General features: G+C 38.1%; 1 protein-coding gene across 5 annotated transcripts in view; it reads left to right on the forward strand.

Annotated features, from left to right (window-relative positions):
* rapgef4a (Rap guanine nucleotide exchange factor 4a) overlaps positions 1 to 17,038 on the forward strand; it is a 39,611-nt gene extending 22,573 nt beyond the window's left edge. For 4 of the 5 annotated variants that reach the window (XM_042426122.1, XM_042426125.1, XM_042426124.1 and 1 more), the window contains 26 exons: positions 1,395 to 1,459; positions 2,606 to 2,656; positions 2,768 to 2,874; positions 4,511 to 4,632; positions 4,733 to 4,916; positions 5,011 to 5,095; positions 5,549 to 5,609; positions 5,779 to 5,855; positions 5,964 to 6,110; positions 7,665 to 7,780; positions 9,347 to 9,432; positions 9,808 to 9,886; positions 9,978 to 10,128; positions 11,062 to 11,150; positions 11,311 to 11,341; positions 11,438 to 11,516; positions 12,689 to 12,835; positions 14,377 to 14,474; positions 14,686 to 14,811; positions 14,940 to 15,118; positions 15,233 to 15,323; positions 15,407 to 15,457; positions 15,697 to 15,784; positions 15,926 to 15,990; positions 16,089 to 16,143; positions 16,292 to 17,038. In XM_042426122.1, the coding sequence (XP_042282056.1) occupies positions 1,395 to 1,459; positions 2,606 to 2,656; positions 2,768 to 2,874; positions 4,511 to 4,632; positions 4,733 to 4,916; positions 5,011 to 5,095; positions 5,549 to 5,609; positions 5,779 to 5,855; positions 5,964 to 6,110; positions 7,665 to 7,780; positions 9,347 to 9,432; positions 9,808 to 9,886; positions 9,978 to 10,128; positions 11,062 to 11,150; positions 11,311 to 11,341; positions 11,438 to 11,516; positions 12,689 to 12,835; positions 14,377 to 14,474; positions 14,686 to 14,811; positions 14,940 to 15,118; positions 15,233 to 15,323; positions 15,407 to 15,457; positions 15,697 to 15,784; positions 15,926 to 15,990; positions 16,089 to 16,143; positions 16,292 to 16,419 (2,558 nt within the window). In that variant the 3' untranslated portion in view covers positions 16,420 to 17,038. The remainder of the gene's footprint in view (positions 1 to 1,394; positions 1,460 to 2,605; positions 2,657 to 2,767; positions 2,875 to 4,510; positions 4,633 to 4,732; positions 4,917 to 5,010; positions 5,096 to 5,548; positions 5,610 to 5,778; positions 5,856 to 5,963; positions 6,111 to 7,664; positions 7,781 to 9,346; positions 9,433 to 9,807; positions 9,887 to 9,977; positions 10,129 to 11,061; positions 11,151 to 11,310; positions 11,342 to 11,437; positions 11,517 to 12,688; positions 12,836 to 14,376; positions 14,475 to 14,685; positions 14,812 to 14,939; positions 15,119 to 15,232; positions 15,324 to 15,406; positions 15,458 to 15,696; positions 15,785 to 15,925; positions 15,991 to 16,088; positions 16,144 to 16,291) is intronic. The other variant, XR_006098763.1, reaches the window with a different exon arrangement.
* Positions 17,039 to 17,692: the final 654 nt, after the last annotated feature.

Raw genomic sequence — 17,692 nt, forward strand, 5'->3', positions numbered from 1 at the left:
ATCAGAATTTGATTCATTCGGTCCGATAACGTTTTAAAAATCTAGAGGAGCTGCACGAATAACGGCGAAACAGCAAGCACGGGAATGTCGTGCCCGACATGAGATTTAAAAATTCTGTATACTTGAAATGCAGAGAGATTTATCTGGCGGTGATAGGCTTAATTAGCATTGTGTGAACTCATTTGGCAGGGTTTGAATGTACTGGACGTTCATTTATATGTAAAAGTTCCACACTGCAGGTTTAAAGAGATACAGACACTTTTCTGTTATTCCTGGATGTTGAGCCACAAGCATAATATTACATGTCTCCTTCTCTCTCTGTGTATTGTACAGATACTATATCGTTTTTTCATGGTATCAGCAGTCTGAGAATCAAGTCTAAGAATAGAGTTTTTCCTGCAGATACAATTGTGACTGAGCAGCCATGACTGATTATACTGTTTGTCCTGAAGGGGAACAGTCAAGCTTTAAACTCTTAACACTGAAAAATAACTGCAAGCCTCTAACAAACCATCTCTGAGGCTGTCAAGTCCAATAAGAAGACTGAAAAAAGTATTTGTTTCTTGATTTTCATTTTTTACATCACTTCGCCACATCTTTACAATAATAATCACAACTCCATGTAGTGAATCACTGTCTAATAGTATGTTTAACTAATGAAAGAAACCTAAATTAGAACATTACCGACATTATTTGACTGTTCAGTTTAGATTTCTGAATATAAAGATAAACACATGAAAGCCCAAATGGTTCATTATGTCTCTACAGTTAATAAAATTATGCAAATGAAAAATAGGAGCTGTTTAACATTATGGATTTTCACATTCTCTGGGTCATAATGGTTACAACAATGGATTGTTTCTCATTTGATCTCATGAATAAAGAGAATCTATTTCTAAAGTAAAAAAAAAAAAATGCATAAAAGCTGCATAAACAATTAAGAAGACAATTAGTGTAATTAGACAATGTATGTTGAGTATTATGCACAATATGTACGATATATGTATATCAGTACATATTTCATAATGCATACAAATTAATTTAATGTATTTTGCATCTATTTCAAAGTTCAAAAGTCTCACTACACTTTATGTAAAAATGATTTTGTTGTTGTATCCAGGGTTAAATGGATTCTCTCTCTGGCAACTTTCATGCAGCTTTTTGTTTATATGTTTTCCAACAGGAAACTTTACATAATAGTATGAGTTTCTTGGTACTGTATGTTCAAGTAAAGTACACTAACTAGTACATTAACTACTATTAAATACATTAAACTGTGCATTTCTTTTGGGGTTGGTGAGAGGACACTTCTTAGTCATCTCAGTATTTATTCCCACCTTTTTCACAGATCCAAAGGCACTTTCTAACTAAGTACTCTGATTTTTCCCGACCAGGAATGCCGGACAAAGAGAACATAAGAAACAACTCATTTGTTTCTGTCTCCAAACATCAGAATAAGGTACTTTCTCTGACATTGTACAAGCTGACACACATTACTTATTTAATTCAAGACTAATTTTACATCATTTAGTGACAGAGAGAAGCTGTTGTGACAATGCTCATTTATTACCTTTGTTCCTGTCTAGCAAAGACTTCATGTTACTAGACTATAACTCATTCTGTACTTCCACTACACCTGACGTAACACCACCCTTTACGGTCACCCACTTCTCCAGAAGAGGATAGAAATAAGAATGGGAAGTTTATTTAAAGTCAGTCTAAATATAAACAAGGTGACTGGAGTTCTTGTCTCCATACAACATTTCCTGTCCCACCTTTCTCCTGTTGTCGTTTCCTGGCCTCTGACTGGGTTGATAACGTGGCACTTCAGCAGATTTATTGTGCCCTGTGCTCTGTTCCTGTGGAGGGATTGACACAGAGTTTAACCAGAACATGATGACAAGATTAGTCTGTTATGTAAAAAGGAGAAATCCATAGCTTGCTTTGCTGTTATGTAACAAACAAACACAGCTATAATTTTACTTGAACATATACAAATAATAACCATGAAAGCACAGCTTCTTTGGCTACTGAATGGGCTAATTTACTTGTAAATAAGTGATGAGACTTTAGAGCCCTCACATAAATACATGAGTCACGATGTGCTCTGAAGCATGCAGAATGCATTTTAAATGTCACAGCCCAGCAGCCTAACCCATGGACTCAAACAAACAAAAACAACAACAAATCCAACACTTACATGAATATCTGTGTCCTGTTTAAGCAATTAAATCCATCAGTCAAGACTCTGCTAACAGACTATTACTTTAGCTCAGTGGCAATATAGAAAACCATAACTTCAATTAAAATTGGCAGCTAATAAACATATGATGTCAACTGTGAGTCACACAGCAGCAGTGAGGAAGACATCATGTGTTTCACAGCAAGAGTAAAAAACACCCGCTATTTATCGTGACTTGTCTGACATGTTGTTTTCCTGTTGTCTTTTATTGTCAGTTACTATGTGCAACAACAAACCTTTCATTTCACCATTTTCTGTGATGTTGAGTCTTATATCACCAGAAGAGTCTCGGTTTCTTTGTCATCTGTAATGTGTTATTTATTTCAACCCCTGTTATTTTTTTGTTTTCATTTCATTTTGCAGACTTCATTCATTGAAAATCCAGCCAAACCTCACCCTAAATGCATTTCTCAGGTAGTAAACACAATAACCTCTGTATGCAACAGTCAATTATTGCCTGTTTATGTGGCAGGCATTCTGCAGGCCTCTACTGTGCTGAGATTTTATCTAAATTCTAATTTGCAGGTGCCCTCTGAAAAGATCCTGCGGGCGGGGAAAATTCTCCGTAACGCCATCCTCTCTAGAGCGCCTCACATGATCCGAGACAGAAAGTACCATCTGAAAACGTACAGGTTAGTTGGCGTCTTAATACTAATAGAAATGTGTGAAAGAGACACACTAAGACACACAAACAAGTCATTCACAATCAAAAACTACAAAGATGATCATGTAAACATTGAAAGACAGAGAAGAAAAACTGAACAGGCAACAAACAGGTAAAATAAAACAGTCTGGACAGCACTGACTTAAAGCCGCACCAATCAATGTTTTTAATATCAACAGTGGATCAGATGTGTCCCTCATGATGAACTCACAGAAAATTATTACCCTCAGCTCGATGAAGCGTTTTAGTGTCTTTCAGCTCATTGTTTTGGTTTCACAGTCCACAACTTAACTGTTTTGTTTACTCTCACCGGTGTCATTTCCAACTGTAGCAAGGCGAGGCAATTTTATTTATATAGCACATTTCATACCCAGAGGAAACTCAAAGTGCTTTACAGAGTACACAGGCAAAAGCCCTAAAAACAAATGATAAAAACAATAAGAGCAAACAAAACAGCACAGAGAATAAAAATAATAAAAACGTACAAACAAATAAATTTGAAAAGAAAAATCATAAGGACAATAATAAAAAAGTGCAAGTCGGTTTGTAATCAGTTGTGCATGTATATAAAATTGTAGATCGGACCACACAAAATACAGAGCATTACACAATTACACAAAAACAATGGCAAACAGGTGAGTCAGGTAGTTTGGATTTGTAAGTAGTCAGCATGGCAATTTGTTCCACATTTGAGCAGCATAGAATAAAAGCAGCTTCACCATGTTTAGTTTTGACTCTGGGAATAACCAGTAATCCATAACCAGCTGATCTGAGAGGTCTGCAAGGTTTGTATTGGGTCAGGAGATCTGACATATATCTAGGATCTAAACCGTTTAGTGATTTATGAAGAAACAATAATATTTTGAAGTGAATTCTCTGGTAATCAATGTAATGATGTGATAAGCATCTAGCATCTAACTGGTGAAGAAAGTGGAACATTCAGCAGCTAAAGAGCCAGATATTTCCCTCAGGAGTTGATGGAGGCCAACAACAAAGCTATAAAAACAGAGTGATTATTGCACTAATATACATCGGATGGACACAAACATGTCTCCAAATGAATGATAATGTGATCTGCTGGAGATGTAAACAGGCAAATGTTTGCTACACTAGACGTTTGCTGTATCAACTTTATAAGGTGATAATATGTGTTGTGTTGACAGGTTGTTAAAAAAATGTATAACTGCAGGTTGAAATTAGTCATCCAGTACATACATAGACATTGACTGTAGTACATGTCTTGCTGTATTGTATTGTTTTTTTTTTTTTAAGCCAGTTACTTGATCATGAGCAGGCGTAGGTGGGTTACTTAGAAAATGTGTTATAATTACTTGTCACATCATTAATTATCTTTTATTTTTTCCACATGACTCTAATAAATCTGTCATTATTTTGTCCAAAAAAACAATATAAATCAATTTGGTATGTCGTGGGAATGTGACACCTTTGCACGTATCTATTTATTTCTTTTTTGATTTAACCTTTATTTATACAAGGCTATATAGTTTCTCAACATTCAGGCTATTATATGGCAACGCCCTGTTTAGGGACATATGACGTTACAGCCTTATATAAGTTCTTATATAGATTTGTGTCTTTCTTAGGCAGTGTTGTGTGGGGACAGAGCTGGTCGACTGGCAAATGCAGCAGAGCTCATGCATCCACTCTCGCATTCAAGCTGTGGGCATGTGGCAGGTGCTGTTGGAAGAAGGTGTTCTCAACCATGGTGAGACTCCATGTGATGTCGGCGTCTGCGCACATGTAACCTGCAAAGCCGAGATTTTGAATTTAAACCCCGCTGTCTGTGCTGTGTTGTTGTGACGCAGTGGACCAGGAGCTGAGCTTCCAGGACAAGTACCTTTTCTACCGTTTCCTGGATGATGAACAGGAAGACGCTCCTTTACCCAGCGAGGACGAGAGGAGGGAGAGCCTAGAGGAGCTGCAGGACACCCTGCTCCTTCTCTCGCAGATCGGGCCCGACGCCCACATGAGGATGATTCTCAGGAAACAGTAGGGTTATGAAGCAGTTATCTCAAACAATATTAAATAAAGTGAATCAGTGTGATGGTGTTGTGATTTCATTTACATATTTCCTGTTTTGTAGTCCGTCTGAAAGAGCAGCAGATGATTTGGAGATAATTTATGAAGAGCTGCTCCATATAAAGGCCTTATCTCACCTCTCCACCACTGTGAGTACAGTTTCTATAAATCCTGTTGTCACTGTGTTTTTAATGCAGCAATAAAAACAACGCTTAGCTACTTTTTTTTTTATCACATTTGAGACCAAAGTGTTGACAGTAAAGGAAAAGATTCAAGCATGCAAACTGCACAACCACATGCTTGTGTGTATTCATTTCAGCACCAATCATCACATACAATATTTATAAATGTTCTGCAAGTAAAATCATCAATTTGTGTCGCTGCTTTGTGGGATTTGTTGCTCACTGCATATCTTTCCATGAACTCCAATTAAATTTTTTCTGAATCAATTATACACCCCGTACCAGTGGGGAAATACAACTTTGCACAGATAAAATGCTGCACATTTTTAGTGGCTCCCTGCTGCAACAGCCATAAATAAAGAGAATGAATGCTGATATTAACCTTCCTGGGTTATAAATCTGTCTCCTCTGCTTGCACAGGTAAAGAGAGAACTGGCAGGAGTGCTCATATTTGAGTCCCATGCAAAGGCAGGAACAGTGTGTAAGTAATGTGATGAAATAACTGATGTAACCCTGATCACACTTTTCATGTAGTTGGTTCTAAATAAATGAATTTATAAATGCATTACAGAGTTGGCATTAGTCCAGAAAGTCCCAGATTAGGTTATATAAGACTACCAATTCTTTTCTTTCTTTCTTTTGTCTGTCAGTGTTCAGTCAAGGGGAGGAAGGCACATCATGGTACATTATTCTAAAGGGCTCAGTCAATGTCGTCATCTATGGAAAAGTAGGTGTTTCCCCAGATTAAATCACTCTGTTTGTTAAAGCATCAAGCTAATCATGTTGCACTGCCCATGACATTGATTTATCAGTTAGCGTCTGCTGTGCTCTGCAGGGTGTCGTCTGCACGCTTCATGAAGGAGATGACTTTGGGAAGCTGGCTCTTGTCAATGATGCCCCCCGTGCTGCCTCCATTGTCCTGAGAGAGGACAACTGTCACTTCCTGAGAGTGGACAAGGAGGACTTCAACCGGATTTTGAGGGTGAGTTTCTGTTTAACACATCTCCTAATGGTGTTACAGTAACAGTGAAACAGTGAAAAAAAGCACTATTGCCCTCTGTTGGCAGAAACTCAGTAATGCAGCAATGTCCCCTCTTGAGATAATACACCAGCCCTCTGCACCCTTTAAGATCCTACTAAATATGAAATATGAACATAATGACTGTTGCTTCAAGCTAAATCAAATAGTAAATAAATGGCATATTTGGGGTTAATTAGCTGTGGATACAAACTTGTGTGGAAAACTTTCATCTGTGAGCTCTGTGCTCAACATAAATACCTGTTCAAAACATTCCTGCTTGAGTTGAGATACAGCAGCAGAGACATAATATATTATAATCTAATAATATAATACCTGAAATATGTAAATGTTATGAAATGGTTGTGAAAAAGATCTGTTACTGTAGAAGTGCTGGATAACTTAATGACATTACATATTTTTATAACCAATTTATTAACATGCAGTTTCACCTTTTGTTTGTCCTTACATTACTTTACGTTTGTTATTATCAACTTATTCCACCTGAGTGAAAGTATTACATTCATGTATTCTGTATCAGCTTGTTCCATTTCATCAAAGCTATATGATGTTTACAGATTAAAATATTCAAAATCTTTCCATGGCTGCACCATTTCATCAAAAGGACATATTCTGCATTTCTTGTGCATGATTTTATACGCATTTGGCAAATATTCAGCCTGGTATACTGTATATGGTATGTTTGGAAGCTTTGGGATCTCCACTAGAATTTAAGGTAAAGCTCTGTGATGTTTGGCTGCACAGAATGAGTTTGTAAAGACTGAACCACCATCATGATCGCTGCTACCTTATAAGGGGTGTAGTGCTGTATGTTTGCCATTGATCATCCAACAATAATACTGAGAAATAATCTACTCTCTTGGAAGAACAGTTAGAACTTATTAAATAAGTACTCTACTTAAATAAGTAGTCCAATCCCTAGTTTGAGTAATTGCACATCTTTTATTGATGTAACAATCACCACTTGACACCAGAAAAACAATCAAATGTCTGATTAATTTTGAATTTTAAAATTAAGATTTACTTCTCATCAGATTTACAACAGCAAACTAATAATTATAAGTGTGTTTATTCCCTTTGTGGTCTTTTCCAGTTTGCAAGAAGACATTGTAACATATTAGGCACTTGGCTTAAACCTCCTGCTCACTAAAGTTATTGTAGCTTATGTGCTGACTGTCTTCTGAAGAGCCCAGTAACACAGCCCAGTGTCATACCGCTGCCTCTGCATTAGGTAAAATGACAACTAGTTCTTCAGAAAGCAGGGAGTCAAACGTGTCTGCCATTTTAGGATGACTGGTGGTGTAAACACTGTGTTTAGTTTATGACATACCATTCTCAGTTGTGGAAATGTCTGTTCATACTCACTAAAACTACATACAACCCTCCAGTGTATCGTAAACATGATCATGGCCGTTTTGGATTCCAACTCAATCAGCTTCTGTTTAGGTCATCTGTTTTTATAGTAAAATGCTTAACTGATGTGTATTCACTGTGAAGGATGTGGAGGCCAACACGGTGCGTCTGAAGGAGCATGGTCAGGATGTTCTGGTGTTAGAGAAGAGTCTCAGCAGCAGCCGAACCTCCGTCCAGGGAGCCTCATCGTCCCATTACAAGTAAATGCACCAACTCTCACCTGTGTGTATCTGTTGTTGACCTTATTTAGAGCTGAAATGATTAGTTGATTCATTGATTCATCAATTAGTTTAACGACAGAAAAATAATCAACTATTTTCGATGAACTGATGAATTTTTCAAGCAACAATAGTGAAAAAATGGTGAACATTTTCTAGTTTCAGCCTCTCAAAATGTCATATATGATTGTAAACTCAATATCTTTGGGTTTTTGGACTGCTGAAGGTATAATCTTGGGCTCCTTCATACATACACTTAAACTCAAGGTGCTTTAAATAAAAAATAAATAAATAAAATAGAACATTTAAAAAACAAATAAATTAGATGGTGGCAAATGGAGCATTAAAATACAGGAAAGCAGGTTATAATAGGAATAAAATTTCAAATAAAATTCTTAAAAAGAATTAAGTAAACTTTCAATAAGATTCAGTAAGTGCCAGGAATACAGAATACAAAGTTGCATGGCAGATATTTATGAACAGATTGTTCCACAGTTTTGATCCATAATGAGAAAGCGCTGCTTCTCCATATTTCTTTGTCATAACTGTTGGTACATTTAGTGCTGTAGTGTTTTATGACCTAAGGCAGCGTCTAGCAATATCGTGGGAGGGATACTGTTGTCGTACTAAAAACGGAGGTGGTAAACTATTCATAGCCTTGTAAACCAGAAAAAAGACAGGGAGCCAGTGTAAAGATGATACTATGGGTGTAGTGTGCTCCCTCTTACTTGTCTTTGTTTGTAAAAAATGTTTGTAATAGTTTTTTGGGTGACAATGGAGGTCTATGGCACAGAGGAATAAGCTGCATCAAGCTTTGACTACATAGAAAACATTTTTCAAGGGATTTATAGCAATAAGAAAAATATAAAATCTCACCAGTTCTATCCTTTAAAACACTGGAAGTTCTTGGTGAATATTGGACTCTCTCAGCCAGTGTGAGCAGCTTCCTGAGTGCGCAGGCAGCACGAGCACAAGAGCGATCCTGTGCTCTGCGGCCAACAAGTGTTATCTTAATTGAGGCATCTGTCACTGCACCGTGGTCGCTGTAATATAGAGAGACACATTAATGGTAATAATGGCCTAGCTCCAAGGGGAAAAAGAAGGCCTGGCAAGTCACAATTACTTGTTCGGGGTCGCCCTCTAATCAACTCTGCTCCTCACACATAAGAGTGTCAAGACTGTGTTCTCCCCCCCGTAAGTGGGGAAGACACAACGTGGCTTGTGCGACTCCCTCTTGTGATCCGGTTGTCAAGTAATGAAAACAACCGAGGCTGGATCGTGTTGATTCTCCTTCACGTAAAGATGCCCCCACATTTTTTTTTTTTTTTTTTAGCCTTCTCTCTCGCGGCACTTAGCCCAGACTGCCCTTAAATCTTCAGCCGGCCAAGAACTCTGTGATTGTAAATAGGATTGTTATCAAATGAAGCAATCACAGGCACATGTTCGAGTAACACAAATCAGTGGAGGGCCACAGCCGTGTCATTAAGCATTAAGAGCCAGTGTTTCTTGATTAGTGGAGGGTGTGTGTTTTATTCTGTGTCGCTCCAGATACAAGGTAATGTCGGGGACGCCGGAGAAGATTTTGGAGCACCTCCTTGAAATGATGCGATTGGATTCTCAATTCACAGAGTCAGGTACTGCTCACCGTGCAACATCCAGTGTGCCAGATTAGTGCCATCTAATACAATCTATCAATATGAAGATCATTTACTGTGAAGGGTTTCTGTGCAGTGTATTTACTCCCTCTGGCTCAGCGTTTCTCTCTTCTGTCCTCTGCCTACTGCTCTGCACTGACCTGCTTGTTCTGCTCTATAATTAGCCACACATCACAGAGCTGATCTAATTACTCTCGCTTGTGTGGATCCATATGGTTTTCATTTGCTCTCACAGGTGACAGAAACAGGGCCGTGTAGATCAAGGTCTGATGGCTCTGGACAGCCTTTGATCTGCTCTTACACTGGCGTCACAGGTGTTTGACATGACCTCCTCTCTTTTTTTTCCCTCCACAGATTCAGCTTTAGATGACTTTGTGCTCCTGCACTGTGTCTTCATACCAAACACTCAGCTATGTCCGGTGTTGATGGCCCAATATCCTTTCAGCATCGGCACCATGTTTCCCAATTAAATGTTCTCCCCCCCTCTACCTTCTTAAATGTTTTGATCTTTAACTGCTGTGCACCTACCATGCTCAGGCCTCGCAGGGCTCTGCGCAGGAGAAGCTGGATTACACACTTAACAACAAGCGCAGGGTGATCCGCCTGGTGATGCAGTGGGCCGCTGTACACGGGGATCACCTGCAGGAGGAGGACGTCTCAGTGGCCTTCCTAGAGGTCAGGCTGTAGATATGAGTGCTGTTGTAACCACTGTTATAGGTCCAGATTATCATCAACAGCAACACTTTAATAATCAATGTAAAGTAAATCTGTGTTTCTATTAGAATGTTTTTGTAATTTAGATTTTAGTGACAGTGCACAATGCTGCAGCCTAACAACATGTAACTTTATACAAAGTTAGAATAATAGAAGACATGAAGTACTCCAAAGTCATCATACATACAACATACATGACTGACAACAAAAAAGTCACTAAATTTTTCATATTTTTTTCTTGATGTCCGTTATGTGACTTTATGTCATTGTTGCTGTTCTTGTCTTGATTTTAATACTGCTGTGTTCATGTAGAACTGACGTGTCCAGTTACTAAAAATTAATGGACACCTGTCATCCAATCAGAACCGCGAATTCTCAGCGACAGTGGTATAAAACAAATCTTGAAAACAAAAAGCAAAGCCACAGGTGTGATTATCATAGACGTGGGTTTCATGTCGATTCAGAGATCCATGATAAGACTCGCTCCTATTAGATATTTGCAACATGATGTAATTTATTCACAGTTTTACTGCTTGTTAATCTAGTTTTTATTTTTGGGCTTTCCCTGACAAAAAGGCCAGATGATGAATATTGATTATATGATATTGACTGTTTGTTCTTCCATTTGTGCCTCTAATCTGATTTCAGATGTTAAACTGAATTAATTTGTGGTGCCTGATACATCAGTGTTTTATATATTTTGAAGACTGGTCACTCAGGCGATAGACAGACAGACAGATACGGTAGATGGATAACACAATAAAGCTAAAAGCTCCATATTTTCCAGCAATCCACCTCAGCCAGACGACCGAATTACAAAATTACCTCTCGTTTTCGTTCGCTTATTACTTCTTCTGAAGCTTCTTCTTATTCAGAGGTTGTTGTGTGTTGCAGGAGTTTCTCATGGCGGTATCTAATGACGCAAAAGCGATTCCACCCCTCAGGGATCAACTAACAGAGTTGGAAAGAATCGTAAAGCGCAAGTAAGTTCACTTTTTTTTTTTTTAAGATGTTTTGGAGAGAAAGATGAAAAAACTGTCATGATGCAAAGAGCCCCAATCTCAAAACTGCCAAATCAAAGCTGCAACTACCTAACTTTAGTATGTTTAATTGTTTGATTGTTACTTTTTTCCCACATTTTAGTGCTGAAGATGCCAGATCCTCACAGAAAAAGGTATGAGACTTTCAAATTAAAGTTCATGTGCAGATAATGTTATATAGTTTTTATGTAACTGTTGTGATGACTGAACCTGTTTAAACTCTGTCACAGCACAAAGTTCTGCTGCGGCAGTTCAGTATGGGAGATGAGAAGCTTCAGAAACGTCAGCCCATCAAGAGTAATGATGAAAGTGAGTAAAGGGCATATCTACACAAGCCTGAGTCAGTGTATCATACAAGGATTGTCCTGAGGATCATATACTGTTGTTGTTGCTACTCAAGGACGACTGTCCACCACTGTTATATTAGATCTACTGTTTGAAACTTTTATTTAGCATTGACTTGACCTCACCTGATCTTCAGTAGACATACTGTAACTTCATGTTGGAGTAGAGTGTTTTTGTTAAATTTGAAACAGTAGGAGACAATGTCAGTGCTATGTAAAGGATGGATGTTTCACAGTTAAGAGTTTTAAATTGACTCAGAAACTCTATACTGAAATGGACTGAATGTTTTTAATTCCTCAACGTGTCTCTCTAATCTGTCTAATATGATTTAGAATGATTTATATATTTTAAATTTATGTCACTCAGGCCATGCACATGCTACTGATAACAATGTAATACAATACAAACACAATTCTGTTGATGCTGATTTTTTGTGCGTTTTTATCTCTTTTTTTGTCTGCACAATCACACACATGGACATTTCTGTTAGCATATGCTTGATTGAGGCCAGTTCTTGCTTGGTTCTCGTTGAACTCTGACTGTGTGTTGGCAAACTCCTGTCGTCACAGGTTACAAATGTTTATGAGTTGTGAAAAGTTTAACCAAGGAGTAATTTTTCTTTCCCAGGATGTGTTATTTGAATATTTTTATATGGTTAAATGGGTAAAAGTGATAAAAATTAGAAAAAGAATTTACAGTTAAGCATCTATAAGCAGTATATAAACTAAAATAAATGTTTTGTACAATATTTATCAACAATTATAACGTCTCCTATGAAGACATATTTAATATTATTACAACTGTGCTTTACTATATTGTCATTTATTATCTATTTATACACCAACTTCCATTTATTGGTGTCCACAGGAGGAGTTACAGTTGTTGTCAAATACATTAATAAACTCTTATAATCGGCTCACAACTACATTATAGTGTGTTATAAACCATTTATTAAATGCTACTGTCTAATGTTAAATAGGGGGACATAAAGTAAGGTGTTCATATTTTTTCTTCTTCTCTCCTAAGATGGGAACAAGTGCATTAATCAAAGTATTACTAACTGTCCAGTACTGCTTTACGTCTTCATTATTCCTTTGTGCTGACAGTCCTGTGTTTGCTCTGATTCATATGTCCAGTTCTGTTTAAAGTCTTCTGCTGTGACCACACCTACACCACAATCCGCTCCCCCGTAGCTGCCTCTGTCAGGGAGGTCATCAGTGCTGTGGCTGACAAGCTGGGGTCAGCAGAGGACCTGCTCCTGGTCAACCTCAGTTCGGCAGGAGGTGAGAGTGGCGGCAGCTACATGTTAATCAAATGATTGGAAACACCGCAAGGGACAGCCCGAGCAGGGTGTTATACTAATTAATCCCTGACTGATTAAGTGGAAAATTAATGGCTTTGAGTTTGCTGACTTTGACTGGCTGCTACATTAGGTGCTAAGGAATGGCCTTCATAGCATCTTGAGAAAAACCGGAGCTCAGTTTGTCTCATTACATTCAGCACGAGGCCGCTGCTGACACTTACTGCTCCCTACTGTAGTGCTGTTCCACTGTCTCTGCCAGACAGCTCCACTGCAGCTCTTACTAGTCCATGTTTGACCTGGACATTCTTCACCACTGGCAAGTAAACAAATACAGAGCTGCGGCTGCTCTCTTGCCTGGAGACTATTATCATACAGCTCACATATCTCAGATCAGTTAACTTTAGCTTAGCAAGACAAAATCAAGGCTGCAGCTTGTATGTTTATAACCAAGCAGAAAATTACTTTTTAAGGACAGATAGTATGATATGATAATAGTACTATATATGGTGTCATATACCATCATCATCTCTCAGATTGTCATTAGTGTGAAAAGGCTGTTCAGTACACTCTGGATTTTCAGAAGGCAGTTAGGAAACTGAGACTTTGCAATCACCTTGTACAGTAGTTTTTAGAAATAAAGACGTACAGTATATTTATTTAAACAATGTTTATTCACACAAGTCTATAGCCATGCAAGCAGCTCTTTGAGGCTGTACTTTGGGCCGAATACCAACATTAGCATGCTAACATGCTCACAATGATGACAATACCAGCCTACTGATGTTTAGCAGGTATCGTTTTTACCATATTCATTATCTTAGTTTAGCGTGTTAGCATACTAACATTAGCTAATTAACACGAAACACAAAGTACAAATGAGGCAGATGGGGATGTTATTAGTTTTGCAGGTATTTAGACAGGCGAGCAAATTAAAGTTTTGACCTGATAATGGCACAAGATGAAAAGTTAGGGGTCCACCAAGAGGGACATGAATGTGTGCACCACATTTTATGACAATCCATCTAAAATTGGTAAGACATTCAACAAATGTGAACCTTGTGATGGTGCTAGAGGAAAAGTTAGAGGATCACCAAAGTCATTAGGATACGTCCTCTGGGGACCATTAATGTCTATACAAAATTGTGTGCTAATCCATTAAGCAGACACTGAAATATTTCAAAGGATATGTGAAATGTTTGACTTGCTGATGGTGCTAGAGGAAAGTCAGAGGATCATCAAAGTCAGAGGGCTTCAGGAACCATGAGTGTCTTTACAAACTGTCATGGAAATCCATCCAATAGTTGTTTGGATATTTCTCAGTCTGAACTGAAATATATTACCATCCTTAGACCGCACTGCTAGCGATGCTAACTAACTTAGTCACTTCAATATTTCTTGTGTAGGATCCATTTTTTGTGTTTTTGTTACATTGAATTGATTGTGTGCATCATTTTCCATAAAATGCCAACTACAATATGTAATCTTTTTTTCACCCTTGTGTGTTATGCTTTTGTTGTACAGAGAAAGTCGTCTTCAAGCCCAACGATGTTTCAGTGTTCTCCACACTCACCATCAATGGTCGGCTGTTTGCCTGTCGGAGGGATCAGTTGGATTCTTTGGTGTGTTTATCTCTCCCAGAAAACACTTCTTACACTCTCTCATCATATAAAAGTAGAACTCCTCACCAAGTTGTATGTGTATCTCTGAAAATCTGTTGCTGTTACACGTTACATACATGTTTTCTGCTGATCTTTGTACAAAAATTGACCCCAAAATCATAGATTATATGAATATCACATATAAAATATAGTTTTTCCCCCTGTTTTCTAGACCCCTTTACCTGAGCAGGAGGGTCCCTCTTCAGGGTCACTGGCTGGCTTTGAGTTGATGAGCTCTAAGGATGTGGCTTACCACATGACCTCCTATGACTGGGAGCTTTTCCACTGTGTACATGAGGTATGACTCAGATACCGGGTGCCATTAACAGAACTGATTTAATATCAGTTGGCAAGATCGATATAGTAGTTAATCCACTATTTTTATTCACATGAAGGTCAGTTCTGTTTTTCTTTGGTATCCAACAGCTTGAACTCATCTACCACACATTTGGAAGGAAAAATGTCAAGAAAACCACTGTGAACCTGGATCTGTTCCTGAGGAGGTTTAATGAAATTCAGTTTTGGGTGATCACAGAGGTCTGTCTGTGTTCTCAGCTCAGCAAGCGAGTGCAGCTTCTCAAGAAGTTCATCAAGATTGCCGCTCAGTAAGTGGACCTCTTTTCATCATCTGCTCTCTGTCTCACTTTGTTTTCTTTGACACACTTTGTAGTTTTGTTTACTTGCAACTCTTTCTTACCTTTTTCATATATCTTTCGTAGCTGTAAGGACTACAGGAATCTGAACACCTTCTTTGCTATCATTATGGGACTAAGTAACCCAGCAGTGAGCCGACTGAGTCAGACCTGGGAGGTGGGTATCTGTCCACAGTCTATGCTTGTTTATTAATCATATCAAAACAGCATTTTAACCTCCACTGTCATCTGTCTTTACAGAAACTTCCAAGCAAATTCAAGAAGTTTTATGTGGAATTTGAAAACTTGATGGTAAATTGAGACAACTCATTTTATATGTCCAATCATTCTTTTTGTTGACTTCAAATCATCTCCATTTTTTTAGGTTTTATGTCTGAGCAAACGCTGAATAGAAAATCAGGAGTCTAGCAGAGTCAGCTGGTTGTTAGAATTGAATGTGGGTTTAGCAGCAACATCTCTGGCTGACACTGTGATGGATCTGTTTTAACACAGTGACGGTAGATCTCAGAACAGTGTGACTGTTTCCACAGGACCCGTCCAGAAACCACCGAGCGTACCGACTGACAGTTGCCAAGCTGGAGCCTCCCATCATTCCTTTCATGCCACTGCTGATCAAAGGTCAGAGTGTCGGCGTGACCGTTTATTTTTAATGTAACATTATTTTGACCTGTGTGTCACAGTTGTTCTGTTGTTGAACTGCTTCTACAACAAACTTCTAACATCACTCCCTGTGTTTTTCTTGTGTTTTTTTCCCCCCAGACATGACATTCACTCATGAGGGCAACAAGACAGTTATCGACAATTTGGTCAATTTTGAGAAAATGGTGAGGCTTTGAAGGTGCAGATTGTCGTCTGACAGTCCTTTTTAACTGATCAATTAATTGCTGATATCTGCTGCTGATTATAGCTTTTTGTCTCACAGCGGATGATAGCGAATACAGTGAAGATAGTGAGATACTGTCGGAGTCAGCCATTCAGTAAGTCCCGAATGATCATTTCATAACAATGAAAACTGGGATGAAATAGAAAATAATCACCCCGTTTTTCTCTGTTGATTTTTAGGGATTACATTGTGACATTTTTCTCATAATTTGTGACATTTTTCTGCAACACTGCTCATCTCAGGTCCAGATTCACCTCTGGCCAGCAAGAACCACCCAGAAGTGCGGAGCTACGTACGTCAGCTCAATGTGATCGACAACCAAAGGACGCTAACCCAGCTCTCTCATGGACTTGAGCCTCGCAGGTCTTGAAACCACTCAGGGACAGAAACGTTAAACGCTGATGCTGCTTCACTACATGACATGTGCTTGCGCTGGTATGAATTTACTCCAACACAGGCAATCACTTGGAGGACCTAATGACGTATCAGATAATGAGATATTGTTTCAGATGCCATTGCCTGACTTCTTAACCCTTTTATTACAGTAATTTTAACAACAGTAATTGTTGGCGGATGAAGCACCTCTCATATTACTGCGCTGCAGTTATAACCATCATCTCCAAGTCAAACAAGAGCAACAATTGAAGAAATTAAAGATCTTTGGGGGATCTCTTCATCAGATTATTGTGTAACATTTCAGATGTAAACACTATGTGATGCTGAAGCTTTAAAAATGCAAAGTCTCGATATTCCTGATATTCAGTTGTTTCTTATCTTTTGTATCAAACAATATTTATACATATTTAAGTTTGTGAGATTGTTACGTGCTGTAAATTGTATACAAATATTTATTTTGTCATCAGCATGCAAACGGTTCTGATTGTTTGACTTTTTATTAAGCATTGAGCACATTCCTCTTTTAAAGTCTGAGATACAGTAAATGTCTGAAAACCTTTTGTGTGCTGTAAATATTAAATATTTTAGATGTATTTCTGCCTTAATGTCTTTAATGTTTTGTTATGCTGTTTCATTAATATGTTAATTACAATCATGGCATGTTAAAATAGCATACTTTCTGTAGTCTGCAGGGAAGTTCGGAAGAGTTTATGATTTCTTATGCAATAAGAACTAGTCTGTTAGTCATTAGGGCATGTCCAGGCCTCCTCAGAGTGATTTGCCATGTTGATTTAGGTTTTTTCCCGGGAACCTTCACACGAGATGGTTGATGTCAATACTTAGGTCAGCAGGAGGAGGGAAAACTCAGAAGAAGTCAGTTATGACTCATGGTCTCTTGGTTCAGGCTCCTAATCTATTGAATAACGTGTTAAATCACATCCTGATGACAAGTTAAGTTCCAAGAACACTTGGGATGATTTGTATTGTTGACTTAGTGTAGTGTAATAAAAGGGAACTCAGTCAGTCATTTTGAAGGCTTTGTGGAAAAATTGTATTTGGGATAAAAGCTGCAATTTGTATTAAAGAAAAGGATGTATTTTCATTTTACATGATATGAAAATTAACTGCAACTTTCCGAAAATAATAATAATCTTTTTTTCAGATGATATCAATTACATTAATAATGTTCTGAGAACAAGTAAGTTAACATTGGCTATGATGGTTGTGTCTTACAGTTGGTTGTTAGT

Source organism: Thunnus maccoyii, chromosome 11 (genome assembly GCF_910596095.1).
Source record: "Thunnus maccoyii chromosome 11, fThuMac1.1, whole genome shotgun sequence".
NCBI lineage: Eukaryota > Metazoa > Chordata > Actinopteri > Scombriformes > Scombridae > Thunnus > Thunnus maccoyii.